This window comes from Cajanus cajan, chromosome 3, assembly GCF_000230855.2.
Source record: "Cajanus cajan strain Asha chromosome 3, NIPB_CcT2T_4, whole genome shotgun sequence".
NCBI classification, from domain to species: Eukaryota; Viridiplantae; Streptophyta; class Magnoliopsida; order Fabales; family Fabaceae; genus Cajanus; species Cajanus cajan.
The window spans coordinates 71,902,682-71,924,400 of record NC_138519.1 but is presented as its reverse complement, the minus strand read 5'-3'; the positions used below and the strand labels follow the sequence as shown (position 1 = coordinate 71,924,400).

General features: G+C 33.0%; 4 protein-coding genes across 7 annotated transcripts; 1 reads left to right on the top strand and 3 right to left on the bottom strand.

Moving 5' to 3' along the window:
- Positions 1 to 237: 237 nt before the first annotated feature.
- Positions 238 to 941, bottom strand: LOC145956451 (uncharacterized). Its single transcript, XM_083072050.1, has 2 exons — positions 400 to 941; positions 238 to 277 (listed from the first exon to the last, which is right to left on the bottom strand). Exons 1-2 carry the CDS (start codon positions 939 to 941, stop codon positions 238 to 240), a joined length of 582 nt encoding a protein of 193 aa, XP_082928176.1.
- A 149-nt stretch (positions 942 to 1,090) lies between these two features.
- On the bottom strand, positions 1,091 to 2,812 carry LOC145956450 (uncharacterized). Its single transcript, XM_083072049.1, has one exon. It carries the CDS (start codon positions 2,810 to 2,812, stop codon positions 1,091 to 1,093), a length of 1,722 nt encoding a protein of 573 aa, XP_082928175.1.
- A 4,970-nt stretch (positions 2,813 to 7,782) lies between these two features.
- On the top strand, positions 7,783 to 10,484 carry ROC7 (rotamase CYP 7). Its single transcript, XM_020355235.3, has 7 exons — positions 7,783 to 7,938; positions 8,190 to 8,268; positions 9,074 to 9,121; positions 9,212 to 9,235; positions 9,531 to 9,713; positions 9,830 to 9,905; positions 10,110 to 10,484. Exons 1-7 carry the CDS (start codon positions 7,873 to 7,875, stop codon positions 10,246 to 10,248), a joined length of 615 nt encoding a protein of 204 aa, XP_020210824.1. The 5' UTR covers positions 7,783 to 7,872; the 3' UTR covers positions 10,249 to 10,484.
- A 3,521-nt stretch (positions 10,485 to 14,005) lies between these two features.
- On the bottom strand, positions 14,006 to 21,239 carry LOC109819139 (smr (Small MutS Related) domain-containing protein). 4 transcript variants are annotated; one of them, XM_020384787.3, is made up of 12 exons: positions 20,487 to 21,239; positions 20,079 to 20,104; positions 18,551 to 18,673; positions 18,229 to 18,314; positions 16,823 to 17,073; positions 16,457 to 16,570; positions 15,731 to 15,807; positions 15,555 to 15,611; positions 15,047 to 15,114; positions 14,852 to 14,970; positions 14,645 to 14,715; positions 14,006 to 14,450 (listed from the first exon to the last, which is right to left on the bottom strand). In XM_020384787.3, the coding sequence occupies exons 1-12, from the start codon at positions 21,031 to 21,033 to the stop codon at positions 14,322 to 14,324; spliced, it is 1,668 nt and encodes a 555-aa protein (XP_020240376.1). In that variant the 5' UTR covers positions 21,034 to 21,239; the 3' UTR covers positions 14,006 to 14,321. The 4 variants fall into 4 exon arrangements, with proteins under 4 accessions (XP_020240376.1, XP_020240448.1, XP_020240523.1 ...); XM_020384859.3 differs by having other exon boundaries at positions 14,852 to 14,958; positions 20,487 to 21,238; XM_020384934.3 differs by lacking the exon at positions 16,457 to 16,570 and having other exon boundaries at positions 20,487 to 21,238.
- Positions 21,240 to 21,719: the final 480 nt, after the last annotated feature.

Here is a 21,719-nt window from a genome sequence, read left to right as displayed (position 1 = left end):
ACGATTTTAACACAAACACAACGTACTATCCGATACTAACACAAAGTAATTAACTTTAATATTACATAACTAAATAAATTTATTACAACTGATTACAACAATAATGATCATTGGTGGCGGGAACTACATCCATGACTAATATTCGGACATGTCTTCCTAGTGTGACCAGGAGTGTGACAATAAGAACAATTTTTGACATGAGTATGTTGTTCTCTAATATCCATCTCTGTTCTAATCCTAGTGGACTTTGGTCGACCCTTCGAAGTTCTCTTCAGTTCTGGATTTGGCCACAAAGTTGGACCAGTGTAAGTAGGCCAATAATCTTCATGTCGAAGCTCTCCAAACTGTCCTTCGTATACCTTTACAACTTGTTGTAAGGTATATATGGGAGATATGTACCTTTCATAGTCATGATGTGCATGTAAGCATGAAGCAAGCACATGTGAGCAAGGGATATGAACTTTTTGGAACTTGCCACAATCACACCACAATTCATCAAGCCTTACCGCAAATCTCCCAGCTGGTCGAACTTCTCTCGAATGTTGTGTTTCTTCCACTAGAAATCTACTGCTTGATTTGTCAAAGCTGATAACTCTATGAGTATTTGCCTTAGACTGTGCATCTTGAATAGTTTTATTTGCAATTTCCGAGTAGACATGTCCTGCATTAATCATTGCGCCCACTTCCGTACCTCTTTGAACAAAAAACTTGTTGCAACGAGTGTATGTGGCCATTACCATGGAACAAATTGGCAAATTTCGTGTTTTCTTCAATATGGAATTAATTGACTCAGCTAGGTTTGTTGTCATGTGTCCCCAACGTCGTCCATTGTCCCATGCTAGTGTCCATTTTTCCCTAGGAATGTTGTCTAACCATTGAGCTGCTTCGACATTAGTATCTCTTACTATGTTGTAATAGTAAAAGAATCTAGGTTCAGTCATCCCGTAGGCTGCAAAATAATAAAATTATTAAATAATTAAAAGTAATAATCAAATGCTTTAAAAAAAGTAATGATAAACTTACCCATATTGACGACATCCTTCTTTAGTGCTGCATTTTTGAACCGTCGCATGAAATTTTGTGCAATATGTCAAATACAATAGACATGAACAGAATTGTTTTCCGTCCAGCCACTTCCATTTCTTGAGTATGCACTTCGAATAGCTTCATGACGATCAGAAATAAGGCACAACCCATCTTGCGGTGTTACATACCGCCTCAAGTTCTTCAGAAAAAAAAACCATGCATCGCTAGTTTTACCTTCAACAACAACAAATGCAATAGGAATTATGTTGTTGCGACCATCTTGCGCAACTGCGACCAATAGTGTACCTTTATATCTCCCATATAAAAATGTACCATCCACTTGTAAAATTGGTTTGCAGAAGGCAAAACCATCAATGCATGGTTTAAAGGTCCAAAATAACCTTTTGAAGATAACACTCCCCTCGTCCAATAATTCACCTTGGTAAGCCGGTTGCGTATTTAATTTCCAAATAAAACCTGGAATATACATTTGCATTGCTTGCAACATACCTGGTAATTTGTTGTACGACTCCTCCCAGTTTCCAAAGATATTCTCAATGGCATGTTGCTTGGCCAACCATCCCTTTCTGTAACTAATTGTATAACCCATGGTGGACTTGATGTGGGCTATGATGGTTGAAATGGATGCCGATGGATCAACCTCAATAATTTCACCAATGCTTTGAGGAATCATTTGTGATCCCAATTTATTATGATCTTGGGAGATAAGTGGGGAAACACATGTGTGGGGGCCCTCAAGGATCATGATTTCCCAATGTTGTTCCCTGGTTTGCAATATACCACGACATCTCCAAGCACAGTCGTGGTGAACGCATTCCATAACAAGCCTACTACTGCTTGAGTTTTTAACCTTGTAAGTGCAATGGTTGACAATGTGAAATCTATTTATGGCATCCTGCATTTGTTCTTTTGTTTGGAAGCGTTGGCCAACAAATAGTGTTCCAGGTGGATACACAACCATATCACGCTCCAACAAATGGCTATACTCACTGTCTTGTTGGATTTCATTGGGAAACTCTAAAAAGTGTGGAGGTGGGTTGTATATGGCTACTGGTTGTGGTTGTAGTGGTGGATTATTTGGAATTGGGAGGGTTTCTTCATCATCATGTTCATGTGTAGAGAGAATTTCGTCTTCGTCCTCGCTAAAAGGATCAAAGACATTTTCTGTTGGGAGACCAACAACAACATCATCTTCAATGTTGGTTTCAACATTGGGTTGAGAAGCATAAGGTCTAGCTTGCTCAAATGGCTGAGAAGGTATTTGATTAAGGTCCATGATTGGACCACTTAAAAGCTGTGTGTATGACTCAATGTTGTAGTTAGAGGGGATATCATAAGAAGGGCCAGATGGGTTAGTGTACTGGTAACTTTGATAAACTTCGTAAGGTGAACGTGAAGGTGAAACTTGTGGTGCATGTGATTCAACTGTAGTAAATGTAGCATATAATTCAATACCTGATTGAAGTTGATTAGAATCGTGAACATTGAAAACTGCCTCAACGTCTTCATCATCCGTCAACTCAACACAGGTATAGTTACTAACCCCTGGGCCAAGTCTAATAGGGTACCGAAAATGTATGCTAGCCACCCTCTCAGAATCTTGTCGATGTAGCTTTCTGTGGATGACTCTTTGAAGCCTTTCTAGAGTAATTCCTCTGTTGATACGAACTAATTTTGCAGATGGAGAAGAGAAGGTGATTCCTTCATTCGGACATTGGTTAATGGAACCATCAGAATGAACAATAACGTAGATTGAAGAAGCCATTTTATGAAAGGTTTAAAGGAAATTAACGTGATTCTAAGAAACTGATTCAAAAGGGGTACACGGAAGGAATAAAGGAGATAAGCTAATCTGAAATCGTGTGAAAAAAATGAAGGGGAGAGGGTCTATTTATAGAAAAACGCAAGTTTTTACTGTTTACCTAGAACGGGCCGTTCCAAAACCAGAACGGGCCGTTCCAAAACCAGAACGGCCCGTTCCAAATAAAAAAAACTTTGTAAAAACAGCTCCTGGAACGGGCCGTTCCGAAGCCGTTCCAGGAGTAAAAAAAATGTGTAAATTTCTATTTTGGAACGGGCAGTTCTAAAACAAAAACGGCCCGTTCCACGTTAAAAAAATTACCACAACAATTTGTTTAAAACGGGCCGCTTCCAACATCTATTTCAACGTTAATTCTTAACGTCGGAACGGCCCGTTCTTGGCCCGTTTCACGTTAACAAATGCCACTCTGTTTCTTTAAGCAGAACGGCCCGTTCTGATTTCGGAACGGGCCGTTCCGCTTCCAACGTCAGCCCACATCTCCCCTGCAAACACGAAAAGAAAAAAACAATATAAAAGCAACTCAGAATTCGGTTCCCCGGGAACCGAATTCTGAGTTGAAAAAACAAAAAAAAATACATATTGATGCTCAGAATTCGGTTCCCCGGGAACCGAATTCTGAGCTTAAACAGTGAATGGTTCTATCCCTGTAAATAAAGCTGCACAGTGATTAATTAAGTAATTTTTTTTTAAAAAAAATAATATTTCTGTAAAAAATTCAACACTATGCACAACATGCACCGTGTTATTTCTCACGGCACCACCCTCTAACTACAGCAGCTAAAAGCCTGACCAAATTTGTCTCGTTACCTTTTTATCTCACACTGTGTTATTATTTTAAGGAATATTTTACGAAATAATTGGGCCTTAGTTCATGTTTGATTTAATTTATTTGGGATAATGCAAAAAGAAATGGATAATATAACAAAATAAAAATGAAATAAATAATGAAAATGTAATAAAGTAAGTTGTGAGATCAAATTAATTTGTTATGGTGTAAATATTATTTCTTTTTATAAGAAATAAATAAATAATTTATCCAAACCAAAAAAAAATAGTTAAGACAATTTATTTTCATTAATAATAATAATGTCATGGAATTGAATTTTATTTTAAAAAATATCATTTAAATTGATTGATTTAAATACTAATATAATTAAATGACACTATGCTTAATTTAAGATATAACTTTTTTTTATCAATGAGTGTAATTTGTATTGTTAACAGATTAAAAAAAATGTGTCTACTTGTAAAATCATATAAAAGGAAATTAACAATCAATACATCTTAAAATAGGTAATTGTTTCTTATAATTAGAATAAAAGAAAAGTGTACACATTTGTTTTTTATATAAATGATTGAAGGAAATAACTATGTTTTATTTATTATGACTTGTCTTGTTAATTATATTCTTTTTGTTATGTTATTTAATTGCATCATCTTTAGTTAATGTGAGACTTAAAATTTTTTCAATATATTTCTTCACGTGTAACACTATTGGATTTGGTATGTAAATAAATGATGAATGACCCTTTTAATGATTTAGGATAGGTGGGACACGATTTTTTTTCAATACACCTCACTTCCAACACTATTGAACTTGGTAAATGACCCTTTTATACGAAATTTAGATATCTTTGATACCATCTTAAGAAAGTGGGTAAAAAGTCTAACTCAACTTTACAAAATTGGCTTATAAGGCAAAAGTTGTATTGTATATATATACTTTTTAATTATATTATCTCTAATTGATATAAAACTTGGATGTTTCCTAATAATAATTTTATCAAAATAGCTTGCTCTTTAAATAAATACATTACTTAGAATTATGCTTGTTGAATAATTTATAGAGGGACAAATTAGTAAAAAAAAATTAATTATTATTATATTAAAAAGTAAGAATATCATTTATTTTGAAATATGTTTCAAATGTTAAAATTATAGTCATGACGAGACGAAGTAAGTATTTGTTGTTAATCACCTGAGCGGGGCCTCCGTTAAGGTGACCCCCTCTCCCCCTACCTTTTCATCATAGGCATGGAAGGCCTAACTAGTCTTATCAAAAAAGCTGAAGAGGCCAATGACTTACATGGCATCCAGATTTGTCGCAAGGCTCCCAAGATCACCCACCTCATGTTCGCTGACGACGTTTATCTGTTTTTCAAAGCCACTCACCAAGAAGCTCAGACGGTCTCTAATATCATTAAATGCTTTGAGAATGCCACCGGTCACGTGGTCAACTTGGACAAATCAGACGTTGTCTTCAGCAAAAATACTCCTATTGAGTTACGTAGCACCATTACAGATGTTTTGGGAGTTCAGGAAAACAGCACACCAGACAAATATCTGGGACTCCCTTCTTTCATTGGGCGCAACAAAAGAGAGGCTTTCAAATTTGTTAAAGATCGTATCTGGAAAAGAATTAACTCTTGGAGTAGCAAATCTATATCCAAAGCGGGCAAAGAAATCTTTGTCAAATCCATCCTCCAAGTTTTTCCAACTTACACCATGAGCATATTTCTCCTCCCTCACTCTGTCACCGACTCTCTAGAGAAGATGGTCAACACCTTTTGGTGGAGTTCAAATGGCAGTAACAAGAAAGGCATCAATTGGCTAAACTGGAACAATCTATCAACCCCTCGCAAGGATGGTGGACTTGGCTTCAAGAATTTGGACACTTTTAACATGGCGCTTCTAAGTAAACAAGTATGGTGCATTCTTACTAACCCCGAAGCTCTCGTGATTCGTCTGTTGAAGGCTAAATACTTCCCTGATAAGAGTATTCTTGAAGCAAACTTAGGTCACAATCCTAGCTACACTTGGAAGAGCTTTTGGAAAGCTAAACACTTCCTCAATGATGGCCTTAGGTGGAAAATCGGTTCTGGTAAAAGCATATCTATTTGGAACGAGCCTTGGATCCTGCACAACCAAACCTATATCAAATCTCCTAGTTGCACCAATGACGTGTACAAGCACCTTCACGTTAGTGACCTCATCTCTTCCGATACCCTCAAATGGAATCACAACATCATTCATCATATTTTTGACGAAGCCACAACTAAAGACATCCTAGCCACTCCCGTTTACAGCCACTGCACAGATGACTCTTACGTGTGGAAATGGTCCAATGATGGATGCTTCACGGTCAGGTCTGCGTATAAAGCCATAACAAGCTCTCTCCTCCCAACTAATACTATGGACCCCGACAAAACTTGGAACATCATTTGGAGTCTTCCTATTCCTGCGAAAGTGAAACATCACACATGGAGAGTCTATAAAAATATCCTTCCTACCCGTGCCCAGCTTCAAAAGAAAGGTGTGAGCTGCCCCATCAGTTGCCCAAGATGTGATGTTGGTATCGAGAGTTCTTGGCATGCGCTGTTTGGATGTTATGATGCGAGAATTTGTTGGTTGGCTAGTAACCTAAAGGATAAGATGAGCTCCAACATTGATCAAGCTAATGGTACTTCTGATCTTGTGAACAAAATCCTTAATCTTTGGTCCAAATCTGATGCGGCTGACTTTTGCATGATGATGTGGAGTATCTGGACTAGCAGGAATAATCTCTTATGGAAAGATATGCCTTGGAATACATTGGAAGTTGTCCACCGTGCCCGTAACTCCAGACAAAATTGGACTTTGGCTAACCAGCGGCCTCTTGATGCTAGAGGTATTCCTGGTCCCACCCCGACTACCCAATGGTCTCCCCCACCCCATGGTTCATACAAGTGCAATTTTGCTACATTCCCTAACCCTGATGAGAATACATTTGGAATCGGTCTCTGCATTAGAGACAGCTTGGGTTCCTTTGTGGGTGCACGTACCCTCAAGATCCCTGGTCTTCCTCCTGCCAGTATTAGAGATGCTATTGCTCTCATGCAAACCATCATTTTGGCTTCGGAAAATCAATATTCGCCCATCCTCTTCGAGTCCAGTAGTAGCAGAATTGAAAATTTTCTCCTTCATCCCAACCTGAAGGATAGAACTGAATTTAGTGACATTATGAACCATTGTAGAAATAAGATAAGTTCTTATGCCAACTTTAATGTAAGTTTCACTCATAGATCAGCTAATTTGGTGGCTTCCAACCTTGCAAAGGCCCCCAAATGTTATGCTAATCTTAAGGATTTTGCATACATCCCAAATTGTATCTTCTCTCTTTTTGTTAATGAATTGAGCTAAGGCTCAGCTCTTCAAAAAAAAAGTATTTGTTGTTAGTAAATAAATAAATACTACTCTATCCTCCTAAAAATAAATACCAAAATACTCTAAAATAAATATTAGTGATTAAATACTAAAATGTAGAAAGAATTATTATCGATGATTTTTGGGTTTGGGACAAAATGGCATTCTTGATGAGCTAGAAGAACTTCACCCAACAAATCTTCATAGTTTGTAGACCCAAATACCAGTATTGGGTTCTTATCTAACGAAGCAAGGTCTCATTCGGCGAGCGTGATGAATACAATGAACACGATAAAGATTAAAAGAGTGTGAAAAGTTCACGTGAAATAGATAGAAGACAAAAAATAAACTAAATAAAAAAAAATGAAAGAGGCAGTTATAAGATCAATTTAGTAAAATGTTGACCAAAAAGAGATATTATCTATTTTATTATTATTAGTGTAAAAGTATTGGTCATAGATTATAAAAATTATAGAATTATAGATTATAGATTTTTTTTTTTCCTTCAGAATTATAGATTATAAATAGTATGCAGTATGCTACACATTCCATCGGTCTATATTAAGAGAAGAATTTGTTACTGGAAACAGCATTAATGGCCCAAAACGGGAAGAGGCTTTAGTGTGATTCGTGAAGGCCCATGTAAGTAATCAACAAATTGGATCAAACCATTTGAAAGAAGTGCTTACGTGTCAAATGTCCATTGGTTCAGATGACAAACGCCAAACCGAGACTTCTCATATAAAACGACAATCCCAACACACACACAGTGTCGTAGTTGTAGCGGCGAAACTGAGATCATAGAGAGAACCAAGCAGGAGATGGCCAAAACGACGTCGTTGCTGCTCTGTACACTGCTCCTCTTCGGAACCCTGGCTCTCATCCAGGTCTCAGTTTCCCTATTCAAATTTTAGATTTGCTCCGATCTCTCTGGGATCGAGGGAATGGGTGCAACAATTGAGCTTGAGATCGAGATTCATTTTTCTATTTTATCAGAGGAAAAATCTGTTATATCTTTATTTTTTTTAAAAAAAATCCATGTTATAGAATTTATTTGAGTTGCAATTGGGTGTGGTAAAAATTTTAATTTTTAATTTTTAATTTTATTCAATTTTGTCGGCAATGTCTGGTTTTACAGGCGAAGAAATCGTCGGAGGATTTGAAGGAGGTGACTAACAAGGTTTACTTTGATGTTGAGATTGATGGAAAAGCTGCAGGTCTTTGAACTTATTTAATTCCTCGTTATGCCTTTTATTCAGTCGTTGTGTTGTGTGATTGTGTCCTTGTTTTGCTTTCCTTTATACGATTCTAACTTTGAAGTTAGGTGATGGATGATTGAGTGAGCTTATTTCTGCTTAGAGTAAGCTTCTAATATTCTAATTGAGTAATGGTGCACACAAACTTTCACACAAATCAATTCCCGTGACCAAATATTTAACTTATTTTAAAGAAATACTATCTAACCTATAATGGAAGGGATAATGATTCAAAATAGGTAAAGTATTGGTTAAATAAGTTTGATATTCATTTAGTGGAAGTGGTTTTGGATTTTGTGGAGATGTGAGAGGAACTGGTAGTGTGCGTGTGAGTGTGTAGATTCTTTTCTTATTAATGAATCCTTATAGCAATCCTAAATTATCAGAATTCCCTATTTCCCTCTATATGTAAAATTGGTAGGAAGAGTAAGAGTCTAGGGAGAACTTATCTCTGCTTGGGAATTGATTGGTGAGCAACATTTTCATTTTGTTAGACAGTTAGAGGTATAGTTTTCCCTTTTTTCCTTGATCCAGTATCCTCATGGTAAAGCTTTAAGTTAACCCTCAGGCTGGGGATGGTGGCTAGTTAAAACCCACCCCAGAATTGCAACTAACATTACAAGTAAAATTCAGTAATTCACCGGTGTCACATTTCACATCTACTATAGTTGATAAATAAGTTGGTGTTTCATTATTCCTTTCCCCCAGAATTTTGAGTATCAAAATTTGACCTTTGGTATTTATGCTGTGATAACTGATTTTCCAGGTCGTATTGTGATCGGTCTTTTTGGGAAGACAGTTCCAAAAACTGCAGGTACGATTTCCAGATTCTCTGCATTTCAATTCTAATCGATTACCATTGTTAACATTAACTGAAGCCTTGTTTTTATTTCTCTTTCTGCAGAAAACTTCCGAGCTCTTTGCACAGGTTAGCTTGTTTCTGCTGCTTCTATGTATTGTTTTTATCATATAAGCAGAGGATTTGTTTCAATCCATTTGTTGGGTTTCATCTTCAGCTGTGTTGCTGAAATAAGTAAATAAATAGATTCACCCAAACAAGGACAGATGTTTGAGTCTAATAACATTCCCTCCTCCCTTGTTTAATAACATTAGATAATGATATCACTGTTTGAGTTTATAAGGTGATTATTTTCATCTTACAAATTAAAATATATTATCTACTTAATTTTACATTTTTATTCTTGTTTTGTCCATATTATTAGGCGAAAAGGGAACTGGTAAAAGCGGAAAGCCTCTTCATTACAAAGGTAGCTCATTCCATAGAATTATTCCTAGCTTTATGATCCAAGGAGGTGATTTTACGCATGGCAATGGAATGGGTGGAGAATCAATTTACGGAGAGAAGTTTGCTGATGAGAACTTCAAGATAAAGCATACTGGACCAGGTAATATTCTTCTATTTTCTCCTTTTATAGTTATACACTTATAGTTGTGTGATGAACATAAATTCAAATGAACCTATGATGGGATTAAATTTTTTTTTCTATTTTGGTGTGAACAGGACTTCTATCAATGGCAAACGCTGGTCCTGATACCAATGGTTCACAATTTTTCATTACAACTGTGACAACTAACTGGTAACTAAATCTACATCAATAACTTAATATTCGTAGTGCTTAATACTTTTGTGAAGGTCTTTATTTCTGGTAATCTTTTATGCAGAATGTATAGTGTGACTTAAGATATATGAAAGAGTTTCTTTGGTATTTCATTTGTCATAAGTTATTGTCATGCATTAAGAAACTACTAATTATTAATGACTTAATATATATCTATGATAGGTTGGATGGAAGGCATGTTGTTTTTGGTAAAGTTCTTTCCGGTATGGATGTTGTTTACAAGATTGAAGCTGAGGGAAGGCAAAGTGGTACTCCCAAGAGCAAGGTTGTGATTGCTGACAGTGGTGAACTCCCTCTATAAATGCACTTCTCAATTCTCAACTTGGACCTGTTGAAGGTGTTCCCAGTTTTCATTTCAATTCCCTCTACGAGACTAATTATCTTTTATAAGCATCTGCTAATAGGTTAATGGTTAGTTGTATGTTTGTGATACCCCCAGTAGATGGAGTTTCCCCCTTAATTATAAACGAAAAATGGCATTTGTGAACATGAAATTTGTAGAGGAAAATCCTAGTGAACATGTCTGTCAAAGATAAATCATAGCCCTTAATGTGGAAGTATGTTGAACTAGGAAAAAAAATGGACACAAAATCGACTTATGTTCTGCAGTTATAGTGGATGGTTAAAATTGGATTCAAGTAATTATTCATGTATAATTTTAGCATTAAGATGAAACTTTTTCCACGATTTTATTAAACGTGAGAATAGTGATACTATCTGAATTGGATCAATTGTTTTAGTCCTAAAAATTGGTGGAACAAAAAGTTGTTGTTTATAACTACTGGAAATGGCTGGCAAATTTAGTTTGAATTGGTCTTAATTTTGTATAAAAAAAATATTTTATAGCTAGGTTCGTGCATAGCATGATACTACGTATTTATATTCTAAAATTATTTTTTAAAACATTCTCTTTTGAACAATTTTACTTTTTTATTGGGTGAAATTTATTAAAAAATTATAAAAATCTTAGTTTCACATTCTATTTAATAGACTTTAATTATAATTTTGTACTTTTTAATAAATTTTAACAAAAAGAAAGTGTTCAAGAGTGTTAGAATTTTTTTCCTTGTGATGTTTAATGTGGTTTTTGTACGCTAATACAAAATTTTATATAACCACTGAACATCCTTAAAACATATTTCAAAAATACAATGTGTATACGGTGAAAATCAAATTATTTTGTCCACATTTTTTTAAAGTTACGAAAAGTATAAATTGATTTATCTAAACATAATATTTTAAAAAAGGAGATTTAAATCAATAATGCAATTTTCAAACATTGCAAATTTCTTGAATTGTAATAATTGTACATCCAATTACAATGCATTTATCAACTCGAATTTTAGATTTTAAATCCTAAACTTCCAGAACTGAAAGAGTTTATTAAATTTAAAAAATAATATTAAGAAAATTTATAAATGACATATTCTTAAGTTATAAAAGACGTGCTCTTTTCAAATTCAAATATAAACAAGGATGAATTGTATTTTTTTATTTTTCTATTTTCATTCATTTGTAATTTTTGTCTTCTTAGTTTTTAAATAAAAATATTTAATCATTCTAATTTTAAAAATATAGAATTTAAGCTCACTTGTCAAATTAACATCTATTAATTATTAAATCTCAATATTTACTTATAATTAAATTATGTAATATATAGCGGTGACATAATATTTGAAAATAAAAAAAATTAAAATAAATCATACAAATGAAATTTATTAATAAAATAAATATCAATTATTTATTAAAATAAATATAAATAAAAAAAATTTATAAGTTATTTTTTAAATTTTTATTCTTATATGTCATATTATTAAATATCATATCATTAATATTATATCAAATTGATGGTAAGACTAGAATTTTATATTTTTAAAAATAGGGTGACTAAATGTCTATTTTAAAATTACAAACTAAAATACAAATTAAAAAAAACTGAGACTAAAAATGTAATTTAATCAATAAAAAACAACTAAATTTATGCTTAATATGAAAGTTAATCGGCATCATTTAATTTCATATCTTAATTAAAATATTTTTTTTCTTAAATTAACCTTCATGAGAAATCATATTTAAAAAAATTCATTGAAAATAAAATCTTGATTAAATAAAAGACATCTTGGAGATATTATCATTAAATATGCATAAAATTAGTTTGATTCATTTATATTTTAGAACATACATTTTTATTTTGCTTATATTTGAATTGGATGAAGTAGATATTAACATAATAGTCTTAATACATTACTATTGTCAAACAAATCATAATAAGAGAAATGATAATTGTAAAATAAATTCGTTTTGTACAACACTTTTTTTTTTCTTCATCGAATCACGTGAAGATGGGTTAAGTCACAATTTTAAAATACACCAAAGTTCCAAAGAATTAGGTTTTATCTATATTAATAATAAAAAGGATATTCTCTTATATGAATTTATTGGGAGAGTTCAACCTCTTTAATAGATTTTAATATTTTAAAAGATTACTCTTTAATTTTCAGCTAAGAAATACTCTTATTTACCGAAATATGTATATATATAGAGTTATAATAATATCGGTGTAACTTTTACTAAGTATTACACCTCTCAATAACTTTATATTAAATGCGAAATTTGTAAATTCAACCACTAAATTGAAAGTTCGTATCACTTAGATCATATATACAAAATTTTATATTAATCCAAGATAATTTAATACTTCATTTTTATAAAACAAAATTGATGTAATATATTCATTTCAAAATATACTAAAATATGAACACTTTGATCACCTTTAAATTGTTGTTCAATTTTAACAAAATTTGATATACACATATAAAGTAATATGAACTTTCAATCTAATGGTTGGACTTACAAAATTCACATTTAATATAAAGTTATTGAGTAGTGTAACACTTAGTAAAAGTTACACCAGTGTAATTATAGCCCCTCGTATATATATATATATATATATATATATATATATATATATATATATATATATATTCTTTTTGGGTATACACATTTTCTGTACTAATTTATCTTTATGATTTTTCTCTTTCAATTTCACCGTAAACTTTCCACTTCTTACAACTTTCAAGTAAATTTTTTTTTTTTTTTACTTTATATTGTTTTATTTAAAAAAAAAAAATTGAGAGATACGGAGTGTCTTATTTTTCCTTAGTGTTCATATAATATAATTATCAACATTAACACTAATAATAGATAAGTGAAAACAATGGAGCGTAATGGACTCGCAAGCTGAATGGATCATAAAAAGCTTCACAAATGAAAACATGCAAGAGGAAGGTTGTTAATGGACATGGTTATGGTAAGTTAGAATATTTTTAGCTTCATTTTAAAAAAATTATATATATATGCAAGAGGAAGGTTGTTTATTTTTACTTTTGATAATTAATGTATGTTTACTGAACAATGTGTCTATTCATTTTCTAATGTACCTATTTCTCCTCTAACCACCCAAAAGATATAGCAGTAAAATAGGTAATAAATACTTTAAAAAATTAAAACATCAATCATTTTCTTAATTCTTATGCATAACCAATAAAAAAAGGGGAGGGACTATAATGGTCAGATGATATATCGACTTATATGACATGAATTTATGTGTTGATAATAATTAATAAATAATAAATAAATTCTCATCTAGAACTGACACAAATGAATTGAATACAAATCTATATAGAGATACTGACCGGTAGCCATCTGTTAAAACGGGTGCATCACGTTAATTCAGGAAGAAAAGATGCAATACCCACGTCAAATTTAAGCCAGAGCAATTCTAGACCTTTTTAATTTTTAGCTTTATAAACTGAATTTTTTAAATCAAAGCAATATCGTAGAAGCTTCGCAAATGAATCATGGAACTAAGGGAGAGATGGAGAGGAATGACAAGAAACATCCTAGTGGAAGGTTATTGATCATTCAATGTAATAGAATTGAGAACCAAAAGCATTGGGCCTATTTCTTAAAACGAGTTTGAATTTAACTCAGACGTAAAGCTTGCAGAATTAAACATACGCAAGTAATCCAAAATGGCTCAATAACAAGGGACGCAATTGACCAAACAACCATTAAAATAAACTTTCATACCATCTTAAAATTTGGGCTAGGACTTTAAAATTTAAATATCTTTACATATTCATGTATGTACACCTTTGGGTCATTAGCCTACTCTGGAAATTTAATTCTGACTCGTACGACCAGACTCAATAGAGCTACAGGTTCTACATGATATGATAGACCCAAGATCTAGCTTGGCTAACAAATAATAATGTACATGTCAATGTCACGTCTCTAATTTATTTATTTATAGCCAGGCTACTCATCTAAATATTGTACAACAAAATGATGCACTTGGCTCGTGCAACATGCTTAATCATTACTATCACTGTCACTGTTTTCCACAAAGCTATACTCTCTGCATCCGTTGAGTTTAATCAACACAGTTCCCCGGTTCTCTTCAGTCCATTCAATTGCTTCTCTATCTAAAAGGCTTATAATCTGTGTTAAGCAAATGACAAGACACCGCCATTTAGAAATAGTTTTGGTAGGATTTAAACAAGAAAAAATAAGTCAATTTCCTTGTAGCAACCAAGTTCCAAAATATAAGCCAACATGTATATTCATTGAACACTATGTTTCACTACATATCAAAACATAAAAGATAGGATAGAAGAGGGTGGATTAAACCATACTGATTGTTTCAGCTTAGACATTCCAACACCATGTGATCCACATCCTGTAATAACCCTTAGTGTCTGGACAGCTGAATGCAATGGGAAAAAGTAAGCAAATAAAATGCAAAAGCAAATGCAATTGCAATTGCAATTCAATAATGCAATTCTATTTTAGTCTAATGTCATGAGATAATGTGAGAACCTAGATCCTCAGAAAATGCTTACAGGGAACATATGATCCAAACAGAAGGTGAAGTTTCAGCATTCTCATTGCTTGTTTCACGTGCTGCCCATGTAAATCAATGGTTATCACATTTTCTATGCCCTTGTTTCTGCATATATCACTAACAATAGCTTAATACACAATAGGAAGAAAATGTGAAAAAGGAAGTTATCTGGCTTTGGACTTAATGCACCAACCTAGCTACAAAAATATCATGGCTGGCCCTAGTGTCAGCTTTCTGAGCTAATTTAGTTTGTTCTTTTCCCTAATCAAACAGAGAAATAGTTAGCATTATATAACAAGGTGGCACATACTAAAGGATCTGACAAAATACAGGTAGTGTACATGTAAACCACCACAAAATAAAAGTAGTCAGTTTCCAACCAATAGACCTTGAAAAGGAATAGACTAGACACGGTTGTATTTGGATCATAACCCGATCTTATCATATACTTTAACATATAAAAGGGGATTAAAAAAAAAAAGAGAGAGAGAAAAATATAGAGAGAAAAGGAGAAAACATAGGAAAAAATTCAGACAAAACCTTCCTGCCAAGATAGACCAATATTTAGGGGGGGGGTGTCTCAATACAATTTGCTTGCTATAACGTAAAAGATAAAATTACACCAAAATTGATGATTGGTACAAAATAAGTGTCTTGTTTTTCACTCAAAATCCCATCGTTCTTTTCAAAGAAGAACGAACCTGTTCAGAAAGATACGCAGCATAAGCTCGATCCCCTTTGGTATACGCTGTTGCAGCCTGCAAAATAATGTCACCCATGTATGTTCTCAACTGATACTTGAACTACATAGCAAACCGACTTAAAGAACACAAATTGAAACAATCCCAGGAAAAGGCCAAATGTGAACTGAATTTACTTTCTTATAATAAGATTTCATTGAATCGTAATGCTGCTGTGAGTCTTCCCTAAACACATGATATTCATCTCCTTTAGCTACAAATGAGGTAAGCAAAATAAGTAAATGAACCGTCATGGTTCAAATTCGATAGCCTCAAGGAAATAATCAAATTGAATCATACAAAAATAAAAAATATATATAAACAACTAAATACATGATAAGATTGATGACTTTGGAGTAAATGAAATTCATGGTTGAATAGCTTTGAAATTCTCCATTCCTCATTTTTTTTAAGAATAAGAAAATTGAATAGGCCACCAACGCCAAGGAGTAGTGCTTTCAACTAGTACAGGTTGTCAGGACAGTGTAAACACATACTCTGATAATTAGTTAATTTTAACAGAACTTATAGTACTTTCTTAGAAATATAACATTAAATACTTTTACTTATTTCCTAATTTGATGCTTTGATCTCTTTCCCATTTACCAATAATATATCACTGACCCAATTTTTCCTCCAATTTGTTTAGCATTTTACATTTTTTATGAATAAATTTATTTCATATTTTACTCTATACCAATTCCTAATTTTTTCTAAAGAAAACCATTGAAAACGAGACAGCACAAGCATTGCTTGAATTGTGTTGCTCTTACTAATCAAACTCAGAGACCAAGCAAATCAAACTCAAAAACATTTTTCTGGCCATATTCAACAAGATCCAGACTTTTTCAGTCAGATCCAACCTTTTCTAGCAAATTCTACCAATGTACTGTAGCAGAGGTAATCTAGCCAAAAACACTCGATGTATCCTCCTTGCCCCGACTCAGTTTGCTCAGGATGGCAGGCCCCCAAGCCACCTGGCCACACCATATGGACAAGTAACTCAACCATATGAACTTCTTTAAGCCTTAAAGTGAGTGAATTGCAAGCCAGCATGCTACGTAAGACCAATGACAAAGTCCCATTTCAAATCAATGATAAAAAGTAAAACAGAATGAGAAATGAGCATGCATCATATTCACAAAGGCACTAACCAACGATTACTATTCAAGACATGCAATATGCAAATAGATGCAAGTAAAAGTATTTCAAAAATTGCCATTATGTACCATAAGTACATTGCTGAGATTCTGCAACATGTTGAGAAGGATTGAACCTAGGTCCCAAAGACTGAATTTGCTTTACTACATTTCTCCAATTCATGGTATCTTTGCCATGTTCAGTGCTTTTGGGAATGTTAAACAAAGACTCCAACACCTTCTGAGGAATATCAGAAGCCTTCTGAGGAATATCAGACTTTGTATATCCTGAGCTAACAGCAGAATCAGCTTTAGAACTAGAGAGGACCTCCACATATTTCCTAAAACCAAGAAACAACTAATCTGGTGGAGTTAGGTTACAAATACCAAGAACATTGATTAAGTGGACATTGGGATTCAGATGCTAGGTGTAAACATAAACTAAAAGCAAATACTACAATAGGAGGATATCGAAGAAACAGGCAACCAAAATTAAAAAATAACAAGTTCTATTATCAACCCCTATAAATTAAACATTAACATCCTTCATGTGCGAGAATGTTTTTAGAGACTTTTTTTCGACAAGAGGTTTTTTAGGGTTTCTTTTAACTTTTTATCTAATTTGATTTTTATTTATTATAATTATTTATAATCAAATTTTAAAATTTTAAAATAAATTATCGATAAATAAAAAAAATATTGTGATACAATATAAATTATTTATCATAAATTTAAAATATAATTTGTGTTTGAAATTATCTATTTATACAAATTTTAAATACAATTTATATATTCAAACATAGTATTTATTTGTATACATAATTTATTATAAATTTTAGTCATATATAATAAACATTTAACCTATGCAATGTACAAGCTAAAATACTAGTTCTTATTTATTTTGGTATAATAATTGTGTTGAGCTTTGAACCTACAACAAGGAAACTACCCATGCCCCTCACCATTAACGCAATCTTATATTATTAATTCAATCTGTACAAAAGAGGCTTGTGTATTTTTTGTTTCAAGGGTATATCTCAGCCTCCAGGGATTGTGCTAAGATTATGGCACAGGTACGTGATTGTATTTACCACAATTCAATACAAGGAGTTGAGAATGATAATGTTTGGCTTGCTAAGGATAATTACAACCCTAATAACAGGATTTCAACCAAATGATTGTACCCTGAATAGTTGTATCATATTCAGTCACTTAGAAACATGAAGAATACAAATGCACATGTAAAGATTACTGCCAACTAAAATTTTAACCTTCAATAATTTTATTACCAGGTTACTTTAGCAGCTAAATATCATGATATGACAAAACAGATTAGATCACCGAAAGATGTTTAGATCAGCGAAAGATTATTTACAATAGTCATTTCCTTTTTTTTGGAAGGAGGTGCATCATAAGAGATAAATGAGAAGAAAAGGTTATAATTTATTGACTCTAGCACGAACTGGCAGCATGATAAATACATCGATATAATTTACCTGCCAAAAGATCCGACAGGCCATAGATTATCAGAAAGATCACCATCTGATGAAAGAGACGTGCTCTCTGATCTCCTATCTATCAACTGTGACAAAAATTTGGCAATTAATACTATGTACAGCAAGAACACACCTCCAAAATCGACAGTTTTGCAACACTGTAGAGGTGAATAGACAAATAATATAAAAAGCTATATGATACAACTGCAGTAGCTTAAGCACATTACCGAACTTTTTGGAAGAGAACACATGACCAGTTCAAAGATCAAAACAACTACAAATTTGAAACGAATGGTAAACAAAATTCTATCCTGCCACTTACATTGTCATTGGGGTCAACAAGGAATCTCTCATCATCTATGTTGTCTACTCTGTAGTTAGGATGTCTACCAGTACCGGATTTCTCAATAGTGGATGCAGCTAAATCAAGCAATACATCTGAGGCCTGGAAAATCATATTTACAGCTAATCATATTACAAAACTAGCATAACTTTATTTGATTAGTGTAGCTCCTTAAAACTCCTGTAGACATGTAAAACAAGATCCGGCAACACCACTACTATCCATTTGCACAAAATGTCCATGGAATTAAAACGAAGTAAAGCTAGAATATCCACACATAATAGCCACAAACTCAAACAAAATAGCAGTGGGATACGAATAGGGACTTGGGTACTATAGGGTGCCTAAGTCTCACATCAAGCAGTATGGGATGCCAAGTGAATAGTTTAAGAGCTTGGTTCTCGCCCCTTAACAGTTAGCTTTTAATCACATACAAACTTAAGAAATACAGATACAACACAATAAGCAAACATGATACGACATGACCAAGGGACTCGTATCATAAATTTTAAAAATCATTGGAAACAATAAGGCTATGACACAACATGTAAAAATATAAAAGGAAAATTTTAAACTACTAGAGAAAGTATGAGTCATTATAAGTACATAATAAAATGCTAAAATTTATCTAATTATTGCAGTATTGGTACAGAAATTAGAGTCTGTGCTAATAATAAATGAGGACTAACATTTTGACACGACATGACTAACATTTTGAAGTCTGTGCATACCAAATAAGGAAGAAAAAAAAATTATATTTACCAAAATATTGCTCCGTTTTTATTCTGTTTCCGGTTTCCCAAATTCTATTTAGTTCAGATATGAAGTATATATTACGTCTAATTGAAAGCCAAAAGACTTGGGACAAAGAATCATTAAATTAAGAATTGACAACAAATCAACATTTAAAAGAAAAGGCATTTTTGACCTCACTGTTAATAAACAGACGTGTAGAATAGTAAGATTCAACAGTAGCATTTAGGTGGGGCCGCATGAAGCAGTTAGGTAAGAAGAAAAATTGCTGCTTCATTAATGAAAGTTCCATAAAAAGGAAAAATTAGCACCAAAATATTGTCTCCCAATTCATATTCAGTTAGGACATCATGCCAAGATTTTTGTATTAAAGAAGACTTGTGAGAAAATAAGAATATAAAACAGAGAGGGGATGAGATGAAACCAAAACTAATATATCAACTTCAACTCAAAAGTGATCTCCAATCAACCTGTAAATTCCATACATAGACCCCACAAAACACAAACAAAAGACGAACAGGGGAGAACCATCCTGCTCTAAACATATGCAGTTATGCACCACAACAAAACCATCCTGCTCTAAAAATATGCACCACAACAAAACCAACAAAAAGAGCACAAACAAACGACAATAAACTTTTTTGAGTACACAGACAACAATTAACTAAAAGTAACAAGTGCAAAATTAAAAACAGTACACTAACATCAAGAGTTAAGGACATAAGTGAAGTACAATCTCATATTGTCATCATACCTTTTCAATATCATATCCACACTGACCTGCATGCAAACACAGATTCCAACGTCAAGAAATAAATAATAAACCAAAAGAAGCTTATCTCCTAAACAAAATTTCATAATTCAAAATCTCATAAAAACAAGTATACAATTTTAGCTTGCTTTAATGCACAAGCAAAGACAAAAAGTCTAAAACTAAGATCAAATCACCTGGTAATCTCTATTGACATTTAATTAAAATTCTATAACATAAATTACCAAGGTAAAATTTCAATTCTGACAACAAAAAAAAGTACCAGAAACGTCTATGAAACTGCACATAAGTTTTGTCCAAAGACAAATCCTGCATCTATCCTGATCAAGTTTCAACATACAAAATATAAAATTGAAAAAGAGAGAGAGAGAGAGAGAGTCAATTACTCACAAAAAACATCTCTAACAATAGCCAAGTTAAGATCACAATCATTCCCCAGCATAGAGCAGAGGAACTGCTCTGCCTCCTCCATGTCAAAAACTCCTCCATTACCACTAAACCCCTTGTCCCTCACGTTGTCCCTCCTCACATACTCCTTCCCCAAAACCGTTGAAACAGTGCCAGTTGAAGCCACCACCTTCTTCTTCTGCCTCCCGCCTTTGAAGCACCCCAAATCCCCCTCCCCCTTTGACCCCAATTCCGACCCCATGGAACCACCACCACTGCACGAAGAAGAAGAAGAACACGAGAAAGAATCTTCGGATCTGTCCACAAAACCCTTTCTTAGGATCTCCGAAGCCTTGTTGGGATCGCCCCTTGCAATGTCATAGGCTATGGAAGCTTCCTTCACAGAGGACAAGGCGAAAGCCTCCACCAATGCCTCCAAAACCCTCTCTTTTGTCTTCTCTTCTTCGTTTCCGTTATCAACAACAACCCCTTTTTTCTCCACAATCTTCTTCTGGGGCTTTGGCCTCTTCTTCTTCCTCGGGTTCTTCATCTGTGGAACACGACAAAACGGATCTGGGGGTGGCAAAGGAACGGAATTTCAGAGGAAAACGGGGTCGGAGACTGGTTGTGAAGGTGAAAGGATAAATTTTAGAGAGGGAATGATTGATGGGTATGTAGGGAGGAACGGCATGGGAGAATCTGTAAGTTTCAGAGGAAAACCCAAAAGCCTAAGAAAAATGTATATATGTTTTGTTGAATTGAAAAGATATATCAATAATAGTTATTTTGTAGATTTAGTAAAGTGGATAATAAATTGTGCTAACCTTAAAAAAATTGGATAATGAGGAATTAATTAATTTTTCTTTTATTTTTAGATTTTTTTATACCAAAAAGATTAATTCTTTTTATATTATTAATCAATCTTTAAATATTAAATATAAATAATTATATTACGTTTTTAGAAAAAAAATTTAATTAATTAATTTATAAAAAGAATTAACTTCTTTTTCAATTTAATTTTTATTTATCATAACTATTTATGAATTAAATATTAATATTTTAAAATAAATTATCAATAAAAAAATTTGCTACAATATAATTTTTATTATAAATCTAAAATATAATTTATACATTTAAAAATATCTATTTATATAAATTTTAAATAGATATCAAGAGTTTTGAAGAGGAATGTCCAGGAAGAGATTAGGAGCGACTTCCACTATACATCAAGAGTAT